The 21231-nt window shown below is 38.8% G+C and overlaps 1 protein-coding gene across 8 annotated transcripts in view; it reads left to right on the top strand.

Moving 5' to 3' along the window:
• The window catches only part of KMT2E (lysine methyltransferase 2E), a 100796-nt gene that overhangs the window by 53973 nt on the left and 25592 nt on the right, over positions 1–21231 (top strand). For all 8 annotated transcript variants that reach the window (XM_003896441.5, XM_009203603.4, XM_009203602.4 and 5 more), the window contains 7 exons: positions 6744–6802; positions 7733–7905; positions 9115–9153; positions 10016–10246; positions 10357–10487; positions 11916–12033; positions 14725–14834. In XM_003896441.5, coding sequence (XP_003896490.2) covers positions 6744–6802; positions 7733–7905; positions 9115–9153; positions 10016–10246; positions 10357–10487; positions 11916–12033; positions 14725–14834 — 861 coding nt within the window. The remainder of the gene's footprint in view (positions 1–6743; positions 6803–7732; positions 7906–9114; positions 9154–10015; positions 10247–10356; positions 10488–11915; positions 12034–14724; positions 14835–21231) is intronic.

Below are 21231 nucleotides of genomic sequence, written 5' to 3'. Positions count from 1 at the left end.
CTCCCTTAAAGAATTTGGTAGATCTGTCATTTTTCCTGTTTGTAATATGTTTTTTCCACATTTCTTTTTTGTTTTTTAAAATCTTTTTATTGTGGACATTTCAAACTTATGTAAAAATAAAATAATATATAATGAACCTACATTTCCACCACCCTACCTCAGTAATTATCGACATTCTTGTCCCATGTATACTGCCGTGTGTTTCTTCTCCCTTTACGTGTTGTTTTAAGGCAAATCCCAGATATCATATTATTTCATCCATGTATATTACAGTATATATGTATTTGTGTGTATATATATTTCAGAATATGTCTGTCAAAGAATTCTTTTTACAAAAATAATTACAAACCGGCTGGGCGAGGTGGCTGAGGCCTGTAATCCCAGCACTTTGGGAGGCCAAAGTATATAGATCACAAGAGCCCAGGAGTTCGACACCAGCTTGGCATCATGGTGAAACCCCATCTCTACTAAAAATACAAAAGATGGCCGGGCGCGGTGGCTCAAGTCTGTAATCCCAGCACTTTGGGAGGCCAAGAGGGGCGGATCACGAGGTCAGGAGATCGAGACCATCCTGGCTAACACGGTGAAACCCCATCTCTACTAAAAAAAATGCAAAAAAACTAGCCGGGCGAGGTGGCGGGCACCTGTAGTCCCAGCTACTCGGGAGGGTGAGGCAGGAGAATGGAGGCGGAGCTTGCAGTGAGCTGAGATCCGGCCACTGCACTCCAGAGCGAGACTCTGTCTCCAAAAAAAAAAAAAAAATACAAAAAATGAGCCAGGCGTGGTGTCACTCACCTGTAGTCCTAGCCTCTTGGGAGGCTGCAGTGAGGCATGGTCATTCCACTGTGCCCCAGCTTGGGTGACAGAGTGAGAGCCTGTCTCAAAAAAACAATCACAAAGCCATTATTATACATTGAACAAAATCTCTGGCTCACCCAGCCATAGTTATGATATTGATTGGTTGATATTCATTTCTTAAGTCTCTAAACCTACTCCTCCCTCCCTACCACCCCTGGTCACCATTACAGTGTGCTTGTTTAGGGAACTCAGCTGTTTGTCCTGATGAGTTTTGCCAGTTGTTTTCTCATGATTTCACAAGTTTCCCCGATCTATTCTGTAAGAAGGTGTTTCTAGGCTTGATCAGATTTAGGTTCAATTTCTTTTTTTTCTTTATATATATATATATAAGACTATTTTCATAGTTAGACTGTGTTGTCTTACCAGATGGAACCTGATTTCTGGTTGTCTTATGTTGGGAGCCAGTGATAGTCCTTAGGTCCACTAATTTATTAGGGGTTGCAAATTAGTGGTATGTTAATTCTGTTGTTCATTACTTATCAGCTGGAATATTTTTATAGGAACAAGCTTCTCTTTTTTTTTTTTTTTTTTTTTTTGTAAAACAGGATCTCACTTTGTCAAACAGGCTACATTCAGTGGTGTGACCACAGCTCACTGCAGCCTCAGCCTCCTGGGCTCAGGTGATTCTCCCATCCTTCCACCTCAGCCTGTCAAGTAACTGGGACTACAGGCATCGCCACCATGCCTGACTAGTTTTTTGTATTTGTTTTTAGACACAGAGTTTCACCATGTTGTCCAGGCTGGTCTAGAACTCCTGGGCTCAAGCGATCTTCCCACCTTGGTCTCCCAAAGTGTTGGAATTACAGGCGACAGCCACCTTGGCCGGCCACGTCTCTATATTAACTATTCCGTTCTCTTAACGTATTGAGGAAAGGCAGGATAAATGCTTGTTGAGTCTTAGCCTTTATTTACTCGTTTTCAGAATAATGAAAAATTAAGTGTCATTATGAACTCATGGATTTAAACCATACTGGATGTCAGTCTATTGCAGTTATTACCCTTATTGATGCTTAAATTTCATTCCATTTCTGGTCACTAGGAACCTCTTCAAGCTGGTTATCAAATCCTTTAAACAATACCCTAGTGGTACTTGATGGCAAAGAAGTTATCTGGTGTTACAAGATGTCTCAGGCTTATCCTGCACTTCTGTGCCCCAAATTCAGAGTTAGCTTACAAGACCAGGATTGGAGAGCTAGTCATGCCCTTTCCTACTAGATTGGTCACTGTTCCTAGTCTTTTTAGTAGACAAAGCTAGGTAGTATGTTTCATCTGTTTCTTTAAGATAAAATACATGAGTTTATACTGATAATTGCGATTGAAATTTAGGAATACAAGTTTTATGTAGCTGTTTCATGTTTATCCTAGTTGTCAACAATACAGAGAATAATGTAATTAGAATATCTCACAATTGGTTAACTGTTTAATCCTACACAAGAATATAATAGTCTTGGAGTAACAACACCACTAACACTAGCTCCAACAATATGATTGTGTAAAACAGTTTAGTACTTCCCCCCCATAGGGCATAGTATACGAGGGTTTTATAGTCAATATTGTGTTTTAAGTCTCTTGAAATAATTTTGTGTTTATAACACTAACTGGATACACACTTATGTTGTTTATGTTATTAATTTTATTGATTTTTTAAAAATTAAATGTTCTGAGTTGTAGATTCACATGCAGTTGTGAAATAATGTAGAGTGAGCCTAGATAGCTTATACCTGTTTTGCTCCAGTGTTAACATCTTGCATAACTATTAATACAATATCACAACTAGGATATTGGCATCAATGCAGTCACTTTATAGAACATTTCTGTCACTATCAGGAGTCATGCTGCCCTTTATAGTCATACCCAGCTTCTACACCTGAACTTTGCCAACTATTATTCTGTAATCGATTTCTATAATTTTGTCATTTCAAGAATGTTACATACATTTGACCCAGTATGTGACCTTTTGCGATTGACTTTTTTATCCAACATGATTCTCTAGAGAGCCCTCCAATTTGTTGGATGTATCATGATATTGTTTTTTATTGCGGATAGTATTTCATAGTATGTATGTACCATAGTTTCTTTAACCTATTCACCCATTGAAGGCCATTTGGGTTGTTTCTGTTTTTTTGGCTATTACAAATAAAGTTTCTGTGAACATTTGTTTACAGGTTTTTGTGTGAACCTGAGTCTCCCCCCAGCACCCCCCCGCCCCACTCTCCCGGGTTAAATGCCCAAGAGAGCAGCAGCTTGGTTATATGGTAGTTGCATGTTTAGGTATTTAAGGTATTGTCTGACTATTTTCCATAATGGCTATTCCGTTTTACATTCCTACCAGAAATGTAGGAGTAATCAGTAATTTTTGTTTTTTAAGAATTGTTGGTTGGGTGCAGTGGCTCACACCTATAATCGTAGCACTTTTGGAGGCTGAGATGGGTGGTCACTTGAGGTCAGGAGTTTGAGACCAGCCTAGACACTGTTGCTACAAAAAAAATACAAAATTTAACCAGGCATGGTGCAGGTGCTTGTAATCCCAGCTACTCAGGAGGCTGAGGCACGAGAATTGCTTAAACCTGGGAGGCAGAGGTTACAGTGAGCTGAGATCACATGGCTGCACTCTGCCTGTGTGACAGAGCAAGACTCTGTCTCAAAAAAAAAAAAAACCAAAAATTACCCGGGTGTGATGGTTACGTCTGTGGTCCCAGCTCTTTGGGAGGCTGAGGTAGGAGGATTACTTGAGCCCGGGAGGTTGAAGCTGCAGTGAGTTGATTGTGCCACTGCACTCCAGCCTGGGCAACAGAGGGAGACCCTGTCTCAAACACAGAATTGTTTTTTACATTTTATTTACCTTTATAATTATATACTTTATAATTATGTAAGAAGTATTCTATCATTCTAAACTCAAATATGAAGCAAGTTAGACCGGAAGTCAAATATGTAAAGCAAAGTATTCTATCTTTCTAAAGTCAAATATGTAAAGCAAGGTAGACAAATACGTAAAGCAAGTTAAGTCTAACACATCCCTGCTTGCTTATTATATGTAGATATGTATCTATATATTGGTATTTCCCTCCTTATTTAGATAAGCAGTAGCATATTATAGAGTCTTCACCACATTTCTCTTAAAAATATATGCTGAAGATCACAGTAGCATGTAGACATGGACTGATATAGCTTCAATGTACTATATTTTCTTTTTTGTACTCTATTCAGCTAGTTGCCTTTGTGTGGACATTAGAGTTGTTTCGGGTCTTTTGTTGTAGATATAAGTGAGATTGTTCAGTATAGTGATAAACGTATGTATAAAATTTTGTTAGATTGTCAAATTTCCTTCCAGTAGGAGCTGTGCAGTTTTTATTTATTTATTTATTTATGTATTTATTTTTTTGAGACAGAGTCTCGCTGTGTCACCAGGCTGGAGTGCAGTGGTGCGATCTTGGCTCACTGCAACCTCCCCGTCCTGGGTTCAAGCCACTGTCGTGCCTCTACCTGCTGAGTAGCTGGAACTACAGGCATGCATCACCACACCCCACTAATTTGTGTGTGTGTGTGTGTGTATATATATATATATATATATATATTTTTTTTTTTTTTTTAAGTAGAGTCAGGGTTTCACCATCTTAGCCAGGGTCAGGGTTTCACCATCTTAGCCAGGTTGTTCTCGATCTCCTGACCTCTTGATCTGCCTGCCTCGGCCTCCCAAAGTGCTGAGATTACAGGCGTGAGCCACCACGCCCGGCCTGCAGTTTTGAATTCCAAACAGTAATGGGTAAGCATGTCTGCTTTCCCAAGCCTCACAACAGAGTATTTGGCAGACTTGCATTTTTGCCAGTTTAATTTAGGTGAGAAATGGTAATTTCAGCATAGTTATGGTGTGCATTCCTCTTACTTTGAGTGAGGTATCTCTGTGGTTTTGTTTCACTTTATGATAGTAGTCTTTTGCCAGATAATTTTTGATGGGGTTAAATATCTGATGATGAATTCAGTAAAAGTTGGTTAAAAACTTACCATTGGGCCGGGCGCGGTGGCTCAAGCCTGTAATCCCAGCACTTTGGGAGGCCGAGACGGGCGGATCACGAGGTCAGGAGATCGAGACCATCCTGGCTAACACGGTGAAACCCCGTCTCTACTAAAAAAAATACAAAAAAACTAGCCGGGCGAAGTGGCGGGCGCCTGTGGTCCCAGCTACTCGGGAGGCTGAGGCAGGAGAATGGCGTGAACCCGGGAGGCGGAGCTTGCAGTGAGCTGAGATCCGGCCACCGCACTCCAGCCTGGGCGACAGAGCCAGACTCAGTCTCAAAAAAAAAAAAAAAAAACTTACCATTAGGAGGCCGAGTGTGGTGGCTCACGCCTGTAATCCCAGCACTTTGGGAGGCCCAGGGAGGTGGATCACGAGGTCAGAAGATTGAGACCATCCTGGCTAACACGGTGAAACGCTGTCTCTACTAAAAATATAAAAACAAAAATTAGCCGGGTGTGGTGATGGGCGCCTATAGTCCCAGCTACTCGGGAGGCTTAGGCGGCCAAGTGGCGTGAACCTGGGAGTCGGAGCTTGGTGAGATCCCGCCACTGAACTCCAGCCTGGCAGCCTAGGCGACAGAGCAAGACTCTTTCTCAAAAAAAAAAAATAAAAAAATTAAAAAAAAAAAAAAATACTTACCATTAGGAGGGCAGTTAGTTGAGATGTTTATTATTCTGTATCTGTGATGCTAGAATAGGTATATTTCCTGGTTGACATTAAGACAAGTCTGTAGAAATCCTAATAATCTAGAGCTCTTATTTTCCCACCTGAGGATTATCTGTTATCTGACCTCTAAACTATATATAATGAAAAAGTTGAGGGTGGGGGGAAATGTAAAAGAATTACTATGGATGATGTAGTTCATGGGTAGAGGTAGGGAGAGGGTAATGAAGTATTTCACTTAATTGTTAAATGCTCATACCTGTAATCCCAGCACTTTGGGAGGCCAAGGTAGGCAGATCACCTGAGGCCAGGAGTTTGAGACCAGCCTGACCAACGTGGAGAAACCCCATCTCTACTATAAATACAAAATTAGCCAGGTGTGGTAGCGCATGCCTGGAATCCCAGCTACTTGGGAGGCTGAAGCAGGGAATCGCTTGAACCCAGGAGGCAGAGGTTGCAGTGAGCTGAGATTGTGCCATTGCACTCCAGCCTAGTCAACAAGAGTGAAACTCCATCTCAAAAAAAAAAAAAAGTTCAGTATTTATTTCAAAAGTGAAAATAATAACAGGCAATGTAATTCAGTGTCATACATTTGCTTTAAGAAATTTAATTTGTGATTTTAATTACATTGTTAACATTATGGGTTTGGTTTTTTCCCAGACTTTTTGCTTTAAATGTTCGGTTTGAAAAAAATACTAGTTTCCTAAGTAAATTATTTTCTTCGCCATTCACTATGGCTCACACCTGTAATCCCAGCACTTTGGGAGGCAGGGGTGGGAGGATCACTTGATCCAAGAGTTCAACACCACCCTGGGCAACCCATCTCTACAAAAAATTTAAAAATTAGCCAAGCGTGGTGGTGCAGGCCTGTAGTCTCAGCTACTCAGGAGGCTGAGGCGGGAGGATCCCTTGAACCTGGAAGGTTGAGTCTGTAGCAAACCGTGGTTGCATCACTGCACTCCAGCTTGGGTGACAGGGTGAGACCCAGTCGAAAAAAAAAAGAGTGTTAACAGAGTGAAATGGAGTCACCTATCTGGCATCCACTGCTACTATTAGATTGTACGTAAACTGTATTGCAAGGGATATTGTATATATTTTATACTGTTGGTTTTTCACTAAGAACATTAAATAAATTACAAAGTTTATCACATTTAAGACAGATCTGCTTCATGTATTTGATAAATAATTATGCTAATTTTTAATGTAGGAATTTGGATAAAGAGAGGGCAGTGCTACTACAACGCCGGAAAAGGGAAAATATGTCAGGTAGGTAAAAAGGACCTACAATAAATTAAAATTCGTGTGACTGAGAGAATAAATGGTCTGCATATTGTTAGTTAAATGTAAATACCTTGTTGATGAATGTTGATTGTACAGATAGTGTGCAATCTCTGGTATAGATTTTAAGTATTTTCACATAGTATAGAATAAATATGTATGTACTTTAGGAAATAAAATGGAAATGAGAAGAAAATAATTTAAATCAGCCATAATTTTCCTGCACATAGCTAACCTGTTGGTTTAAAAAAGTAAAATATGTTTGTTCTTCAGAAGGATATGACCCATTAGTTTATCATGTAGAATAGTACATCTTTCATTTTTAGGAACAGAATTTCTAACTTCTGTGTAGCATATGCCACAATTTTTATTTTATCTTAATCATGTTGATACCAGTACACCTGGTTTTAAATAATCATAATTTATTCAACTATTCCTCTTTGATGGAGATTTGGATTGTTTTCATTATTTCTGCTTTGTTTTATTTTTGTTATTAAAAACAGTATCCTTAGCAAGACCCTCTTGCATAAGTCTTTTTGTACTTTTGCTGTTTTATCTTTGGCTAGATCTTTAATATGAGATGGCTGGGTCATATATAATTTTGCTAGATATGGCTGAATTGACCTTTGTAGGGAATTTCAAATTTCCACTGGCAATGCATGAGAGTGCCTGTTTTCCACAGGCATACCACCAGAGTGTGTTATCAGGCTTTTGGATCCTTTGTAGTTTAATGTGTAAGAAATCATATTTGTGCTTTGCATGTAAATGTATAAGTGAGGTGAGTGAACAAGTTAAAAAATGTGCTTATTTAGAAAGATGGAGATGACAATACTTTGTCATGTGGAATGCTGTTTTATTTCATTGTTTAAAATAGAAGTATTAAATGTGTGATAATTTTTATTTTGTCTTTGATTGAAGATGGTGATACCAGTGCAACTGAGAGTGGTGATGAGGTTCCTGTGGAATTATATACTGCATTTCAGCATACTCCAACATCAATTACTTTAACTGCTTCAAGAGTTTCCAAAGTTAATGATAAAAGAAGGAAAAAAAGTGGGGAGAAAGAACAACACATTTCAAAATGTAAAAAGGTACATTTTTGCTTGTTTTTAGGTGAGTGGATAGGATAGTGGATAGGGAACTGAATTTTATAGGAGAGGCAGGAGAGTGAAAATAATCGATGGTAGCTAAAAAGGTGGCAGGATCTAGCAAAAGTTTTTTATTTTTAAACAATTAAACTTGAACATTTTAACGTGTTTTAAAGATTGAAGCAGATTAGAGAAGAAACTTTGCAAACTGCTTTGAAATCATTTGATGAGATTAGTCACTGAAATACAGAAGCGAAAATAAAGTAGAAAGCCTTCATAGTTTTCTGTACTACCAGGATTGTATTCCTTTCACTTGTCTGTCTAACATAGTCCACTTAGCTTTTCTTCCCCATGTTTTACATAATGGTTCTTTGCCTCCTTTTTTTTTTTTAAACCTTGCTCTCTTGTAACATATTGTCTACACACAAATTTATTTATTTGGATCTATATTGCTAGCTGTAGGTTTATATTTGTTAGTCACTCTAAATGGAGTTCAGGGGTTGAGGGGGATAGGAATTAAGTCTTAAATACATCCTTCAGATGAGGCAGATGAGTCGGCTCTCAGTACATATTTATTGAATAAATACAGCTCTGTCTACCACAGTGCATATTACTTAAGGCCCATTATGGGCTCAAATATTACTTGCTAGTTGCTTAGAGAATTAAAGTAATATTATTTTACTCCCTTCCAAAACATGTCTTATCACTTCAACAAAATTATATTTCTAATACCTTCCCAATTTTTATCAGAAATATTTTTCCACTGTTGTAATATTGAACACAGAGAATATTTGGAAATTTTTGTCTTTGCATTATATTATATACAGATTTTTATATTCTATATAGTCTATATACTTTTTTTTTTTTTTTTAAGACAGGACCTTGCTATGTTGCCCAGGCTGGAGTGCAGTGGCTATTCATAGACTGTCATGGTGCACTATGGCCTCAAACTCCTGGGCTCCAGTGATCCTCCTGCCTCAGTCTCCTGAGTAGCTGGGACTACAGGTGCCCGCCACCACTCTCAACCATATTCTGTTTTTATTAGAAAAGTATTTTAGTAGATGCCTTTATTAAACATTCTCCTAGTGTCAGCTTTCTTGGTTACCAAATTTTTCGTTATGACACTTCAGTTAAGTTTCAATGAACCAATTGATTCTTAAGTATTAATTATGTCCAGTTTTTTAGAAAACTAAAATTCCTTGTTTGTTTTAGGCATTTCGTGAAGGATCTAGGAAGTCATCAAGAGTTAAGGTAAGTACATTAATTTTAAGGTGTTGTTATCAACTGTCATTTATTCAGGAGCTAAGTGCTTGCTTGTCTGTATCTTTACTTAATGCTCTCTTTATTTTGTGCCACATCATTGCCTATTATCTTTACCAGGAGTGGGACCTTAGTTCTAATTGGAGTAATATACTAGTCTTGTAGTTAACACTGTTAAAATATTAATCAAAAGGGGGAGGTATGTAAGCAATTTCTAATTTTATAATTTTGGGCAATTTGAATTTCCTTTATTACTACAATCCATGTCTCTGATACCACTTAGTATTACTATACTGTACTTAGGAATGCAGAATCATATTTGGAACTTGAAAATTTGCTCTTTTGCATGGTTGGGATTCTAGAGCATTAGTCAAGTCAGTTGTCATACTATAAATTCACCATAGAACAACTGTATCAATATAAACGAGTCAGAATGATCGATGGTAGCTAAAAAGTACCTTGAATTAATTAATGTATGTCCTCAGTTTTTTAGATGCTAAAATTGCTGAGAGAACGCTCCCCACCTCTGTCTGACCCCAGAACATAAGTTTGTTTGGGGTCACAGAGGTCAGCTGTATGCTGTTACTATAGCTTTCTGGCTTAGGTAGAAAAGGGTAACAGATTTCTAAAATTGTCACATTAAATAGGATGTGGGGAGCATGTTACAGTGTATCTTTTGTCCCTGTGATATAAGACATAATTATTTATTATTCCACATTTCTGGAAAAGAAATCATTAAACAGCAGTTTCTAGTTTATATTATGTTCTTTTATATAGATTGCCATTAATTGTGTGTGTGTGTGTGTGTGTAAGTCCGTAAGTCCAGATACTAATGGTCAGTTTATGATTTTAGGGTTCAGCTCCAGAGATTGATCCTTCATCTGATGGTTCAAATTTTGGATGGGAGACAAAGATCAAAGCATGGATGGATCGATATGAAGAAGCAAATAACAACCAGTATAGTGAGGGTGTTCAGAGGGAGGCACAAAGAATAGCTCTGAGATTAGGCAATGGAAATGACAAAAAAGAGATGAATAAATCAGATTTGAATACTAACAGTTTGCTCTTCAAACCTCCTGTAGAGGTAAATATGTCATTTGTCCAAAAATTGTAAAATAGTTTTATATTGTGTATTTTTAGTTAAACTGAAAACAAGCAAGTTTATAATAATCTCAACATTTACTCTGATTTTAGAGCCATATACAAAAGAATAAGAAAATTCTTAAATCTGCAAAAGATTTGCCTCCGGATGCACTTATCATTGAATACAGAGGGAAGTTTATGTTGAGAGAACAGTTTGAAGCAAATGGGTATTTCTTTAAAAGGTATATTCATTTATTTTCCCATGTTCATTTCCTATAGGTAAATACTGAATTTTTGGCTGTTTTACTTAGATGTTGTGATTATGTGTATTTTTTTTCCTACATGATCATTTCAGTATTTAAAGCTGTAGTGTGGCTGAACAGTGACTGATGATAATTTTTGAACTATGATAAACTAAAACAACGTAAGAAAATGCAAAGATGTATTCCTCAGTCTCTTGCTCATGTCTGTCTTGCCGAAAATCCTAAAACAATGTACTTCAAAGATTAACCAACAGCAATATAGGTTGGATATAGAAGGATATCAGTCAGGAACTCTGATTTATTGAGGTTGCAAGGAACCCTTTCCATCTGGGACTCATGATAATTCCTCGTAATGTAATAGCCAGAACCGAGAAAGACCATGGTAACCATAGGAGAAACCCCTTCCTCTTTATTAGACAGTGTTAGATTGGGTCCTACATTATTGCCACCACTTTCAATACCTACTTTGTTGGTATTGGAATGGTATTGGAGGCCTCTTCTTTGGTTTGAAATTTGTATGCAGAATTAATATGATTCTCTAATAGGCGTTACTTCCCTGTAGTCTAGAAGTACGTTCATATCCGTAGGAGGAGAACATTCCTAGTCTGTGTCCAACAATTATCAAAAACATTTATTGTTTATAACTTGAGTATTTACTTAAGATATGAAAGATACACAGCAATTTCTCCCTATTATGTAGCAGATTTGATCTGAAACAGGGTGTATAAGACAGATACTTTTAAATGCACCAGGAAATATGAACTCTAAAGACATCAAATTAATCCCGTGAATGCAGTAGTCACTCTCTTTTTATCTTTCTTTGTAAATTGGAATTTCTACCTTCGATTAATTGCCTTTGATTTAGGTGAGGTTATGGGGCAGGTAAAAATCTTATTAGCATAAACTAGCATAAGATAAGAGTGAATTCTGGAATCAGACTGCCTATATTCAAATCTTGGCTTGACTGTGTTTTAGAAGTTTCCTAGACTCTGTGTTCTTAAATTTCTTCATCACTTTGCCTCTGAAGAGTAACAGGAGATTATTACACTAAAACATTGACCTTTATTTGTTTGTTTTTGAGACAGAGTCTCGCTCTATCACCCAGGTTGGAGTGCAGTGGCATAATCATGGCTTACTGCAGCCTTGATATCCTGGGCTCAGGTGATCCTCCCACCTCAGCCTCCCAGTTAACTGGGACTACAGGCACATACCACCATGCCTGGCCTTTTTTTTATTTTTTATTTTTTTTGGTAAATATGGAGTGTCACCATGTTGCCCAGGTTGGTCTTGATCTCTTGGGCTCAAGCAGTCCACCTGCCTTGGCCTCCCAAAGTGTTGGAATTATAGGTGTGAACCAGCGTGCTCAGCTGAAAATGTTAATCGCTTATAATGTCTCTTTCTTTGTAGACCATACCCTTTTGTGTTATTCTACTCTAAATTTCATGGACTAGAAATGTGTGTTGATGCAAGGACTTTTGGGAATGAGGCTCGATTCATCAGGCGGTCTTGTACACCCAATGCAGAGGTAAGCTTATAGAAATTTTTTGGAGAGATGTGGGGGCTTGGGGTATGTTGAAATCTGAGCAGTAAGCACAAAACTCAGGTTGCCTGAGACACTTTCCAACTGTTGCATTTTATACTGCCCAGTCTGTAATTTTGTGAAAATTTCTGTGATACTGGCTATGAAGTCTTTTTTTTTTTTTTTTGAGATGGAGTTTCACTCTTGTTGCCCAGGCTGGAATACAATGGCATGATCTCAGCTCACTGCAACCTCCGCCTCCCGGGCTCAAGTGATTCTCCTGCCTCAGCCTCCCAAATAGCTGGGATTACAGACGCACACCACCATGCCTGGCTGTTTTTTGCATTTTTAGTAGAGATGGAGTTTCACCATGTTGACCAGGCTGGTCTCGAACTCCTGACCTCAGGTGATTTGCCTGTCTCAGCCTCCCAAAATGCTGGGATTACAGGTGTAAGCCACCATGCCTGGCCGCTATGAAGTCTTAAAAATTACTTTGCAGGTTGAAGAAATGATGATCCTTATAAGAGGAAATATTGGAGTTTCTTTTTTTTTTTTTTTAAGGCAGGGTCTCACTGTCTCCCAGGCTGGAGTGCAGTGTCATGAGCACAGCTCACTGCAGCCTCCATGACCGCCTGTGCTCAAGTGATCCTCCCATCTCAGCTTTCTGAGTAGGTGGGACTACAAGCGTGTGCCACCATGCCCAGCTAATGTTTTAAATTTTTGCAGAGATGGAGTCTGATTTTACTGCCCAGGCTGGTCTCCAACTCCTGGGCCAAGTGATCCTTCTGCCTCGGCCTCCCAAAGTGCTGGGATTACAGGCGTGAGCCTGCCCGGACTTTTAAAATCATCATTATTATTATTATTTTTGAGGCAGGGTCTTGCCCAGGCTGGAGTGCAGAGGCGCAATCATGGCTCACTGGAGCCTCAACTTCCTGGGCCCTTAGGAGGTAAAGTTATCTTCTCACCTCAGAGTCCTGAGTAGCTGGGAACACAGGCGCATGCCACCATGCCCAACTAATGATTTTTTAGTTTTTTTGTAGAGTTGGGGTCTTCCTATGTCGTCCAGGCTGGTCTGGAGCTCCTGTGTTCAAGCAGTCCTCCTGCCTCGGCTTCCCTAAGTACTAGGATTACAGGCATGAGCCACCAGGTCCAGCCTAATACCAGACGACTTTCCTTCTATCTTGGAAGCTCTGTTTATGGGTCAATATGTGCTATGATTTAAGTTAGATGACAGAGCTAAAAAATCTAAAGTAGAGTTTTGTATGTTCTACTGTAAAATTTTTAATGTTATATTTTAGTGTGGAGTAGAAAGTCACGTTGGTTTTGTTTTTTACATGTCAAAGTGAAGATTTTTAGTTTTATAATTACATAATGTTGCAGCTAAGAATGTGGGGTTTTTTTGTTTTGTTTTGTTTTTTCTCTCTTTTCTTTTTTTAAAAGACAGGATCTTGCCATGTTTCCCAGTTTGGCCTGGAACTCCTGGACTCAAGTGTTTGTTCTGCTTCAGCCTCCAGAGTAGCTGGAATTACAGGCATGCGCTGCTGCACCGTGCTAAGAGTACAGATTTTGGAACCAGACTTAAATCTATTTCTTCTCTGTGACTTACTAGCTTTGTAACCTCAGTTTTATCTGTAAAAAGGTGATATGAAGACTGAAGGAGTTGACACATGTAAAGTTTCTAGAATAGTGTCTTGTCATAGAAAAGTAGCATTTGCTCAACCATTACTGCATTCATCAAACCTAAGAAGGCCAGGCATAGTAATCCCAGTGAGCCAGGCTCACACCTGTAATCCCAGCACTTCGGGAGGCAGAGGTGGGTGGATCACCTGAGGTCAGGAGTTCAAGACCAGCCTGACCAACATGGTGAAACCCCATCTCTACTAAAAATACACGAATTAGCCAGGTGTGGTGGCATGCACCTGTAGTCCCAGCTGCTCGGGAGGCTGAGACAGGAGAATCACTTGAACCCAAGAGGCGGGGTTGCAGTGAGCTGAGATCACATCACTGCACTCCAGCCTGGATGGCAGAGTGCTTTGTCTCAAAACAACAACAACAACAGAACCCTAAGATGCCACCACTTATAAGACTCCTGATTTCAGATTTGCTAAAAAGTGAAAAATAAGAATTGATGAGGCCGGGTGTGGTGGCTCACGCCTGTAATCCCAGCACTTTGGGAGGCCGGCAGATCACGAGGTCAGGAGATCGAGACCATCCTGGCTAACATGGTGAAAACTCATCTCTACTAAAAATACAAAAAAAATTAGCCAGGCGTGGTGGTGGGCACCTGTAGTCCCAGCTACTCGGGAGGCTGATGCAGGACAATGGCGTGAACCCGGGAGGTGGAGCTTGCAGTGAGCCGAGATCGCGCCACTGCACTCCAGCCTGGGCAAAAGTACAAGACTCATCTCAAAAAATAAAAATAAAAATAGGAATTGATGAAATATAGTATTTTTTTTTTTTTTTTTTGATGTCACATTGTGGGCTCTAGGGGTTGGGGTGGCAGTGGGTAGCAGTGTATGATTGAAAAACCTTCCCAGTTGATAACCACTGATAGATAGTTATAAGCCTTGTCATTAGACATATTTTCCAGGTTGTGTTTGTGAAATACTTTGAAAAGAATAATTTTCAAAATTGTAGGCTGATCCTTCTGAAGGCAGAAAGTAATTTATGGTAATGTACGATCATTTTAACTTACAGGTGAGGCATGAAATTCAAGATGGAACCATACATCTTTATATTTATTCTATACAAAGTATTCCAAAGGGAACTGAAATTACTATTGCCTTTGATTTTGACTATGGGAATTGGTAAGTTCAGGTCTATAAATGTCATCTGTTGTTTGAAAATAGTTCCATAATGTCCCTGTAATAATTGAGGTATTGTCATTACTTTTATAGCTTTTTATTTTTATTTATCATGAATCAGTTAAAAATACTTGAAAACCAGAAGTTTAATATCAGCCTCTATTAGATCATTGCTACTTTTCATTTCTACATTTTCCTTAATTATTATTGTAATATAAATGTTCACAGTAATTATAACAAGTGATCCTAATTCAGCCATACAACACTGCCCTTGTTTATGTGAGAATTTTTTTCTTCTAGGGGATACAGTTTTATTCATACAGTTTATTTGGTTAATCAGTATGAATGAATAATTTCTCTTTTGCCCCTCAGAACAGAAGAAAATTTTCTTTGCAATATAAATTAAAGGGTTTGTTGGAGATCCTGCAAAGAAACTCTTAAGAACTATTTTTCTGAAACACTAGTAAAAATCTAATGATAAATCTCAGTACAGTTGGCCCTTGCACAATACGGGGTTGGAGCGCCAACTGCCTGCACAGTCCACAATCTGCTTATACGTTTTGACCCCCCAGAAACTTTGCTAATAGCCTACGGTTGACTGGAAGTGTTACCAATGACAATTAACACATACTCTGTATGTCATATACTGTATTCTTATAATTAAGTAAGCTGGAGAAAAGAAAATGTTTTTAAGAAAATCATAAGGAAGATACAATAAATTTACTGTTCATTAAGTGTAAGTGGATTACCGTAAAGGTCTTCATCCTCATCTTCATGTTGAGTAGGCTGAGGAGGAAGGGTGGGGGTTGCTCTTGCTGTGTCAGGGGTGACAGAGGGAGAAGGGGAGGCAGGAGAGGGAAGCACATATGGTATAACTATGAAAACACATTAGTAATTTCTGCCTGACATTTTTGCTTTCTCATTTGTCTAAAAATGTTTCTATATGGTGCCAGTCTTCCATCATTTGCTTTAGCTTCAGTGCCCGTATCAAAGAAGAGTCCATATCATAAAAAAAGTAAAAAACAGTCTTGAAAAAAATGGAGCCCTTCTACCAGATTGTTGAATGTAAATTTGTTTTTTGGCACTGCTTTTTCTACATCTTCTTTCTCATCATCTGGCACTGGTTTGGAAGCAATCATCTCCATCAGGCATCTTCTGTTAATTTCTCTGGTGTAGTGTCTGTTAGCTCTTGAATTTCTCTAAGATCCGTATGTGTATTCTTCCCTCATTCCCACCTTTTTTTTGTTATACCCATGATCTCTTTCATGATTTTTCTGATTGGCTCTGTTGTAAATCCTGTGAAGTCGTGCACAACATCTGGACACAGTTCGCTCCAGCAGGAATTTATTGTTTTGGGCATGATGGCTTTCACAGCTTTTTCTATAATGATGGCATCTTCGATGGTATAATCCTTCCAGACTTTCATGATCTTCTTTCAGGGTTCTGTTCCATAGTATTGACAGTCTTTTCCATAGAGTACTGCGTCTAATGAGCCTTAAAGGCCCTTATCACTCCCTGATGTAGAGGCTGAATTAGAGACACTTTGATACCCTTAGCGTTGAACTCATAGTGTTCTGGGTGGCAGGGGCATTGCCCAATATCAAGACATTTAAAAGGCAGTCCCTTCCTGGCTACCTGTTGTCTGACTTGAGGGACAAAGCATCAATGGTACCAATCCAGAAAAAGGGATCTCATCCAGGTTTTCTTGTTGTACAACCAAAAGACTGGCAGCTGGCGTTTGTTTTCCCTTCAAGGCTTGGGTTTAGCAGCTTTATAGATAAGGGCAGTCCTGATCATAAACCCGAATGCATTTGCGCAAAACAGTAGAGTTAATCTGTCCCTTCCTGCCTTAAATCCTGGTGCTTCCTTCTCTTCCTTACTAATAAATGTCTTTTTATGACTTTTTCCCCCCAGAATAGGACATTTGTATCTGCATTAAAAGACTTTTCAGGCAGATATTCTTTCTCCTCAATGATTTTCTTAATGGTGTCTGAGAACTCATCTGCTGCCTCTTAGTCCACAGAAGTGGCTTTACCTATTAAGCTAAACCTCTTTTTAAAATCATCAAACCATACATTACTGGCATTAAATGCTCCAACTTTAGATCTTTCATATTCCTTTTGTTTTATGTTGTCATTTAATGACTTCACTTTTTCTAGAAACATATTAGGGTCTATAGGTATGTCTTTCTTATATAGCACACATGCACCCACATAAAAACTTCATTTGCAATACAAGATAAAAAGGTATATTGCAAAAAGTGCATAGTTTTCACATTCTGTGGCTCAGCTGCAGTGATGGCTCCCGAATTTCCTTTTATTATTATTTTTTACAATGGTACTTATGCTGAATTCATTTATCTTGAGATGGTGGAGAAATACAGCTGCACACCTCAATCTACCGTACATTTTTAGCAATTCAACTTCTTCTTGCAATGTCATAACTTCTTTGCTTCTCAGGAGCACTTCCAGCATCACTAGTGGCACTTTGTATAGGTCACAGGTGTTGCTCAAAATATACTGTATTGGCCAAGTGCAGTGGCTCACACCTGTAATCCCAGCACTTTGGGAGGCCAAGGTGGACGGATCACTTGAGGCCAGGAGTTCAAGACCAGCCTGGCAAACATGGTGAAACCCCGTCTCTACTAAAAATACAAAAAATTATCTGGGCATGGTGGTGGGCCCCTGTAATCCCACCTACTCAGGAGGCTGAGGCAAAAGAATTGCTTGAATCTGGGAAGTGGAGGTTGCAGTGAGCTGAGATCGGACCACTGTACTCCAGCCTGAGCGACAGAGCAAGACTCTGTCTCAAAAAAAACCAAAATTACTGTATTGCACTAAAGACTGAAGAATTCGTGAGAACCACAAGAGATCACTTTTTATTGCCATACACAATTTACTGAGGGATGAACTGCTCCTGGGCATGTGTCACATGGCATTTTACATAGATACCCCCAACACTTGAGGCACCACAATAGCAACAGGAGGTGGCTTCAAAATTATTATAGTAGTACAGAATGTACTAGAGTTACTTTTATATAGTTATGATTTAATAATACATCTTTACATGTCTCTGGAGTGTGAATGGCACCACGTAAGGTCTGTTATGTGTATGCATAGGTTTTGATTAATTTTAACTTTTTATAATTTGTGTATATTTTATGGTAATCAATGATATAATAGACTACTATCTACATGCATATGCATTCTTAACATACCTTTTTCTTTTTTTTATTTTTTATATTTCTAGGCTATATAGTTCATCTGTTTTTCAAATTGTTGCAATTGTTGTAAATTTCCGAACATTTTTCCAATATATGTATTGAAAAAAATCCATGGAAAAGTATATGTGCACAGTTCAGACTTGTGTTGTTCAAGGGTCAGCAGTATGGAAACTTGTTTCAGTTTTTAAAAATGTAATAGAAAAATGTAAATAATAATACAAATACCCAGCCAGGTGCAGTGGCTCATGCCTGTAATCCCAGCACACTGGGAGGCTGAGGCGGGCGGATCACCTGAGGTCAGGGGTTCAAAACAAGCCTAGCCAACATGGTGAAGCCCCATCTCTACTAAGAATACAAAATTAGCCAGGCATGGTGGCACATGCCTGTAATCCCAGCTATTTGGGAGGCTGAGGCAGGAGAATTGCTTGAACCTGGGAGGCAGAGGTTGCAGTGAGCTGAGATTGTGCCAGTACACTCCAGCCTGGGCAACAAGAGCAAAACTCTATCTCAAAAATAAAATAAAATAAAATAATAATACAAACACCCATGTACTTCTCAAATTAAGAAATTAAAACATTATCCATTGAAGCCCCTTACTTTTAGCAGCCACATTGCATCTGTCTTCCCTCCTTCACTAACTGCTATCTTTGATTTTTTTTTTTTTTGAGACGGAGTCTCGCTCTGTCTCCTAGAGTGCAGTGGCGCGGTTTCAGCTCACTACAAGCTCTGCCTCCCAGGTTCACGCCATTCTCCCGCCTCAGCCTCCCCAGTAGCTGGGACTATAGGCACCCGCCACCACGCCTAGTTTTGTTTTTGTATTTTTAGTAGAGACAGGGTTTCACCGTGTTAGCCAGGATGGTCTCCACCCCTTGACCTCATGATCTGCCTGCCTCGGCCGCCAAAGTGCTGAGATTACAGGCATGAGCCACCACACCCAGCCCTTTAATTTGATTTCATTAACATTTTACTATGTCTGTATTTGTTGGCAAATAGTGTCTAGAATTTTGTATATTTTTAAACTTTTATGTAAATTGTAACTTGCTGTATTCTTTTGCATTATGTGAGGTTAACCTGCATTGTGTATACCTATAGTTAATTTATTTTCACTGCCTATAGTATTTATCCATTTCACTATTGACCTTTATATTGACAAAAGAATGCTCCTAGGGCTTTCTGAACATGTCTGCATGTGTGTACATGTAGGAAGGAACATAGTATGTACATATTCTCTCCATGGTAGGGACATAGGAGTGGAATTGCTGGGTTGTAGAATGTGCACAGCATGAGTTTTTGCCAGATGTGAGTGAATTTCTGTCTAAGAAACTTGTACCAGTTTCCTAAGTAATTTAGTGCCTTGCTGTACTTCTTTACTCTAAGACTTTAAAAATATATACTAGCTGCTGTGACTCATGGCTGTAATCCCAGCACTGTGGGAGGCCATGGTGGGCGGATCACTTGAGGTCAGGAGTTTCGAGACCAGCCTGGCCAACATGGTGAAACTCCATCTCTACTAAAAATATAAAAATTAACCAGGTGTGGTGTCACACATCTGTAATCCCAGCTACTCAGGAGGCTGAGACAGGAGAATTGCTTGAACCTGGGAGGCAGAGGTTGCAGTGAGCCGATATTGCACCACTGCACTCTAGCCTGGGTGACAGTGAGACTCCACCTCAAAAATAAATACATAAATAAATAAAATATATATAAAATAAAATATATATGACATATGAAAATGTATTAAAATATTATATATAAAATATTATATATAATATAGTATATGCCACTCCACATGAGCTAGCATATATATAATATATATTATCTATTAGCATATATATTTTATGGTATAATATAATTATGTTACATAATAAAGTATATATTAGCATATATATGCTATATATTATATTAGCATATAATATGTATGCTAGCTCATGTGGAGTGGTATCTCTTTATATTATTATTTTTATTTACCGTTTTTCTTGATTATTCATGAACCCAGAGGTCTTTTTCTTTTCTTTTTTTTTTTGAGATGGAGTCTCGCTCTGTCACCCAGGCTGGAGTGCAGTGGCACGATCTCAGCTCACTGCGACCTCCACTTCCTGGGTTCAGGCATTTCTCCTGCCTGAGCCTCCCAAGTAGCTGGGACTACAGGCACACACTGCCACGCCTGGCTAATTTTTTGTATTTTAGTAGAGACGGGGTTTCACCGTGTTGCCCAGGCTGGTCTCCAACTCCTGAGCTCAGGCAATCCACCCGCCTCAGCCTCCCAAAGTGCTGGGATTACAGGCATGAGCCACCGCGCCCGGCCTCTCAGAGGTATTTTTCTATATTGTCATTTGGATTTCTCTCTTGTGAATTGCCTGACCGTATCATTTGTCTATCTTTCTTTTGGGTAGTTGTTTTCTTGCTTTTTTTTTCCATAAGTTCTTTATATATTCTGTAGTCTTTTGGGTTATAAGCAGTTCAATTCAGTTCTTCTTATTCTATATATTTTTATACTTTGCGTGATATTCTTTTTAAATGCAGTTTTTAAAATGTTCATTATGTTTTCTCTTGGTGAAATCCCTCTTCCTTTAGTATCCCTTTCTACTGATTATTGCAGTCAGATTTATCATATCATTTTAGCTCTTTCTCCCCTAGAAGGTAGGAGATTTAGCATAGTTTTTTGCTCAATGCTTTGTGGGATTGCATATCCCATAGAGGTTAAGAATGTAATCTGTCTGGTTTCAAATCCTGGCTTGGTCTCTTACTACGTAACCTTGGACCAATTTCTTCATCACTTTGTGCTGCATTACCTCAAGTATATGAGAAGAATAATAATACTCACCTTAGGTGCTTAATAAACAAAAGCTGTTGCCATCATTGTTTGTAGTTCTGTTGTCCTAAAATCAAACATCTAGAACGAGTTTCAAGCTAGTATCTGTTAATACCTGATTTGGGAGGCGGGAGGTAGGACCATAAATGTTTGAATTCTATCCCTGGTTCACAGAATTAGGAAGTTGGATTTGAATCTTTCTAGCAGTTTTAAAAGTAAATGAGTTAGGAATATTAGACACTTAATAAGTAAATTGTTCTTATTGTGAACAAATATTCAACTACTTAAAACATGCAGAGTGGGAGATTTGTATTATTGTTTAACTGAGGTTTGGGCATTTGGCCTATATCCTAGAGATGAACTAC

The sequence above is a fragment of the Papio anubis genome, chromosome 4, assembly GCF_008728515.1.
Source record: "Papio anubis isolate 15944 chromosome 4, Panubis1.0, whole genome shotgun sequence".
Lineage (NCBI taxonomy): Eukaryota > Metazoa > Chordata > Mammalia > Primates > Cercopithecidae > Papio > Papio anubis.
This window is presented reverse-complemented; position numbering and strand designations above follow the sequence as displayed.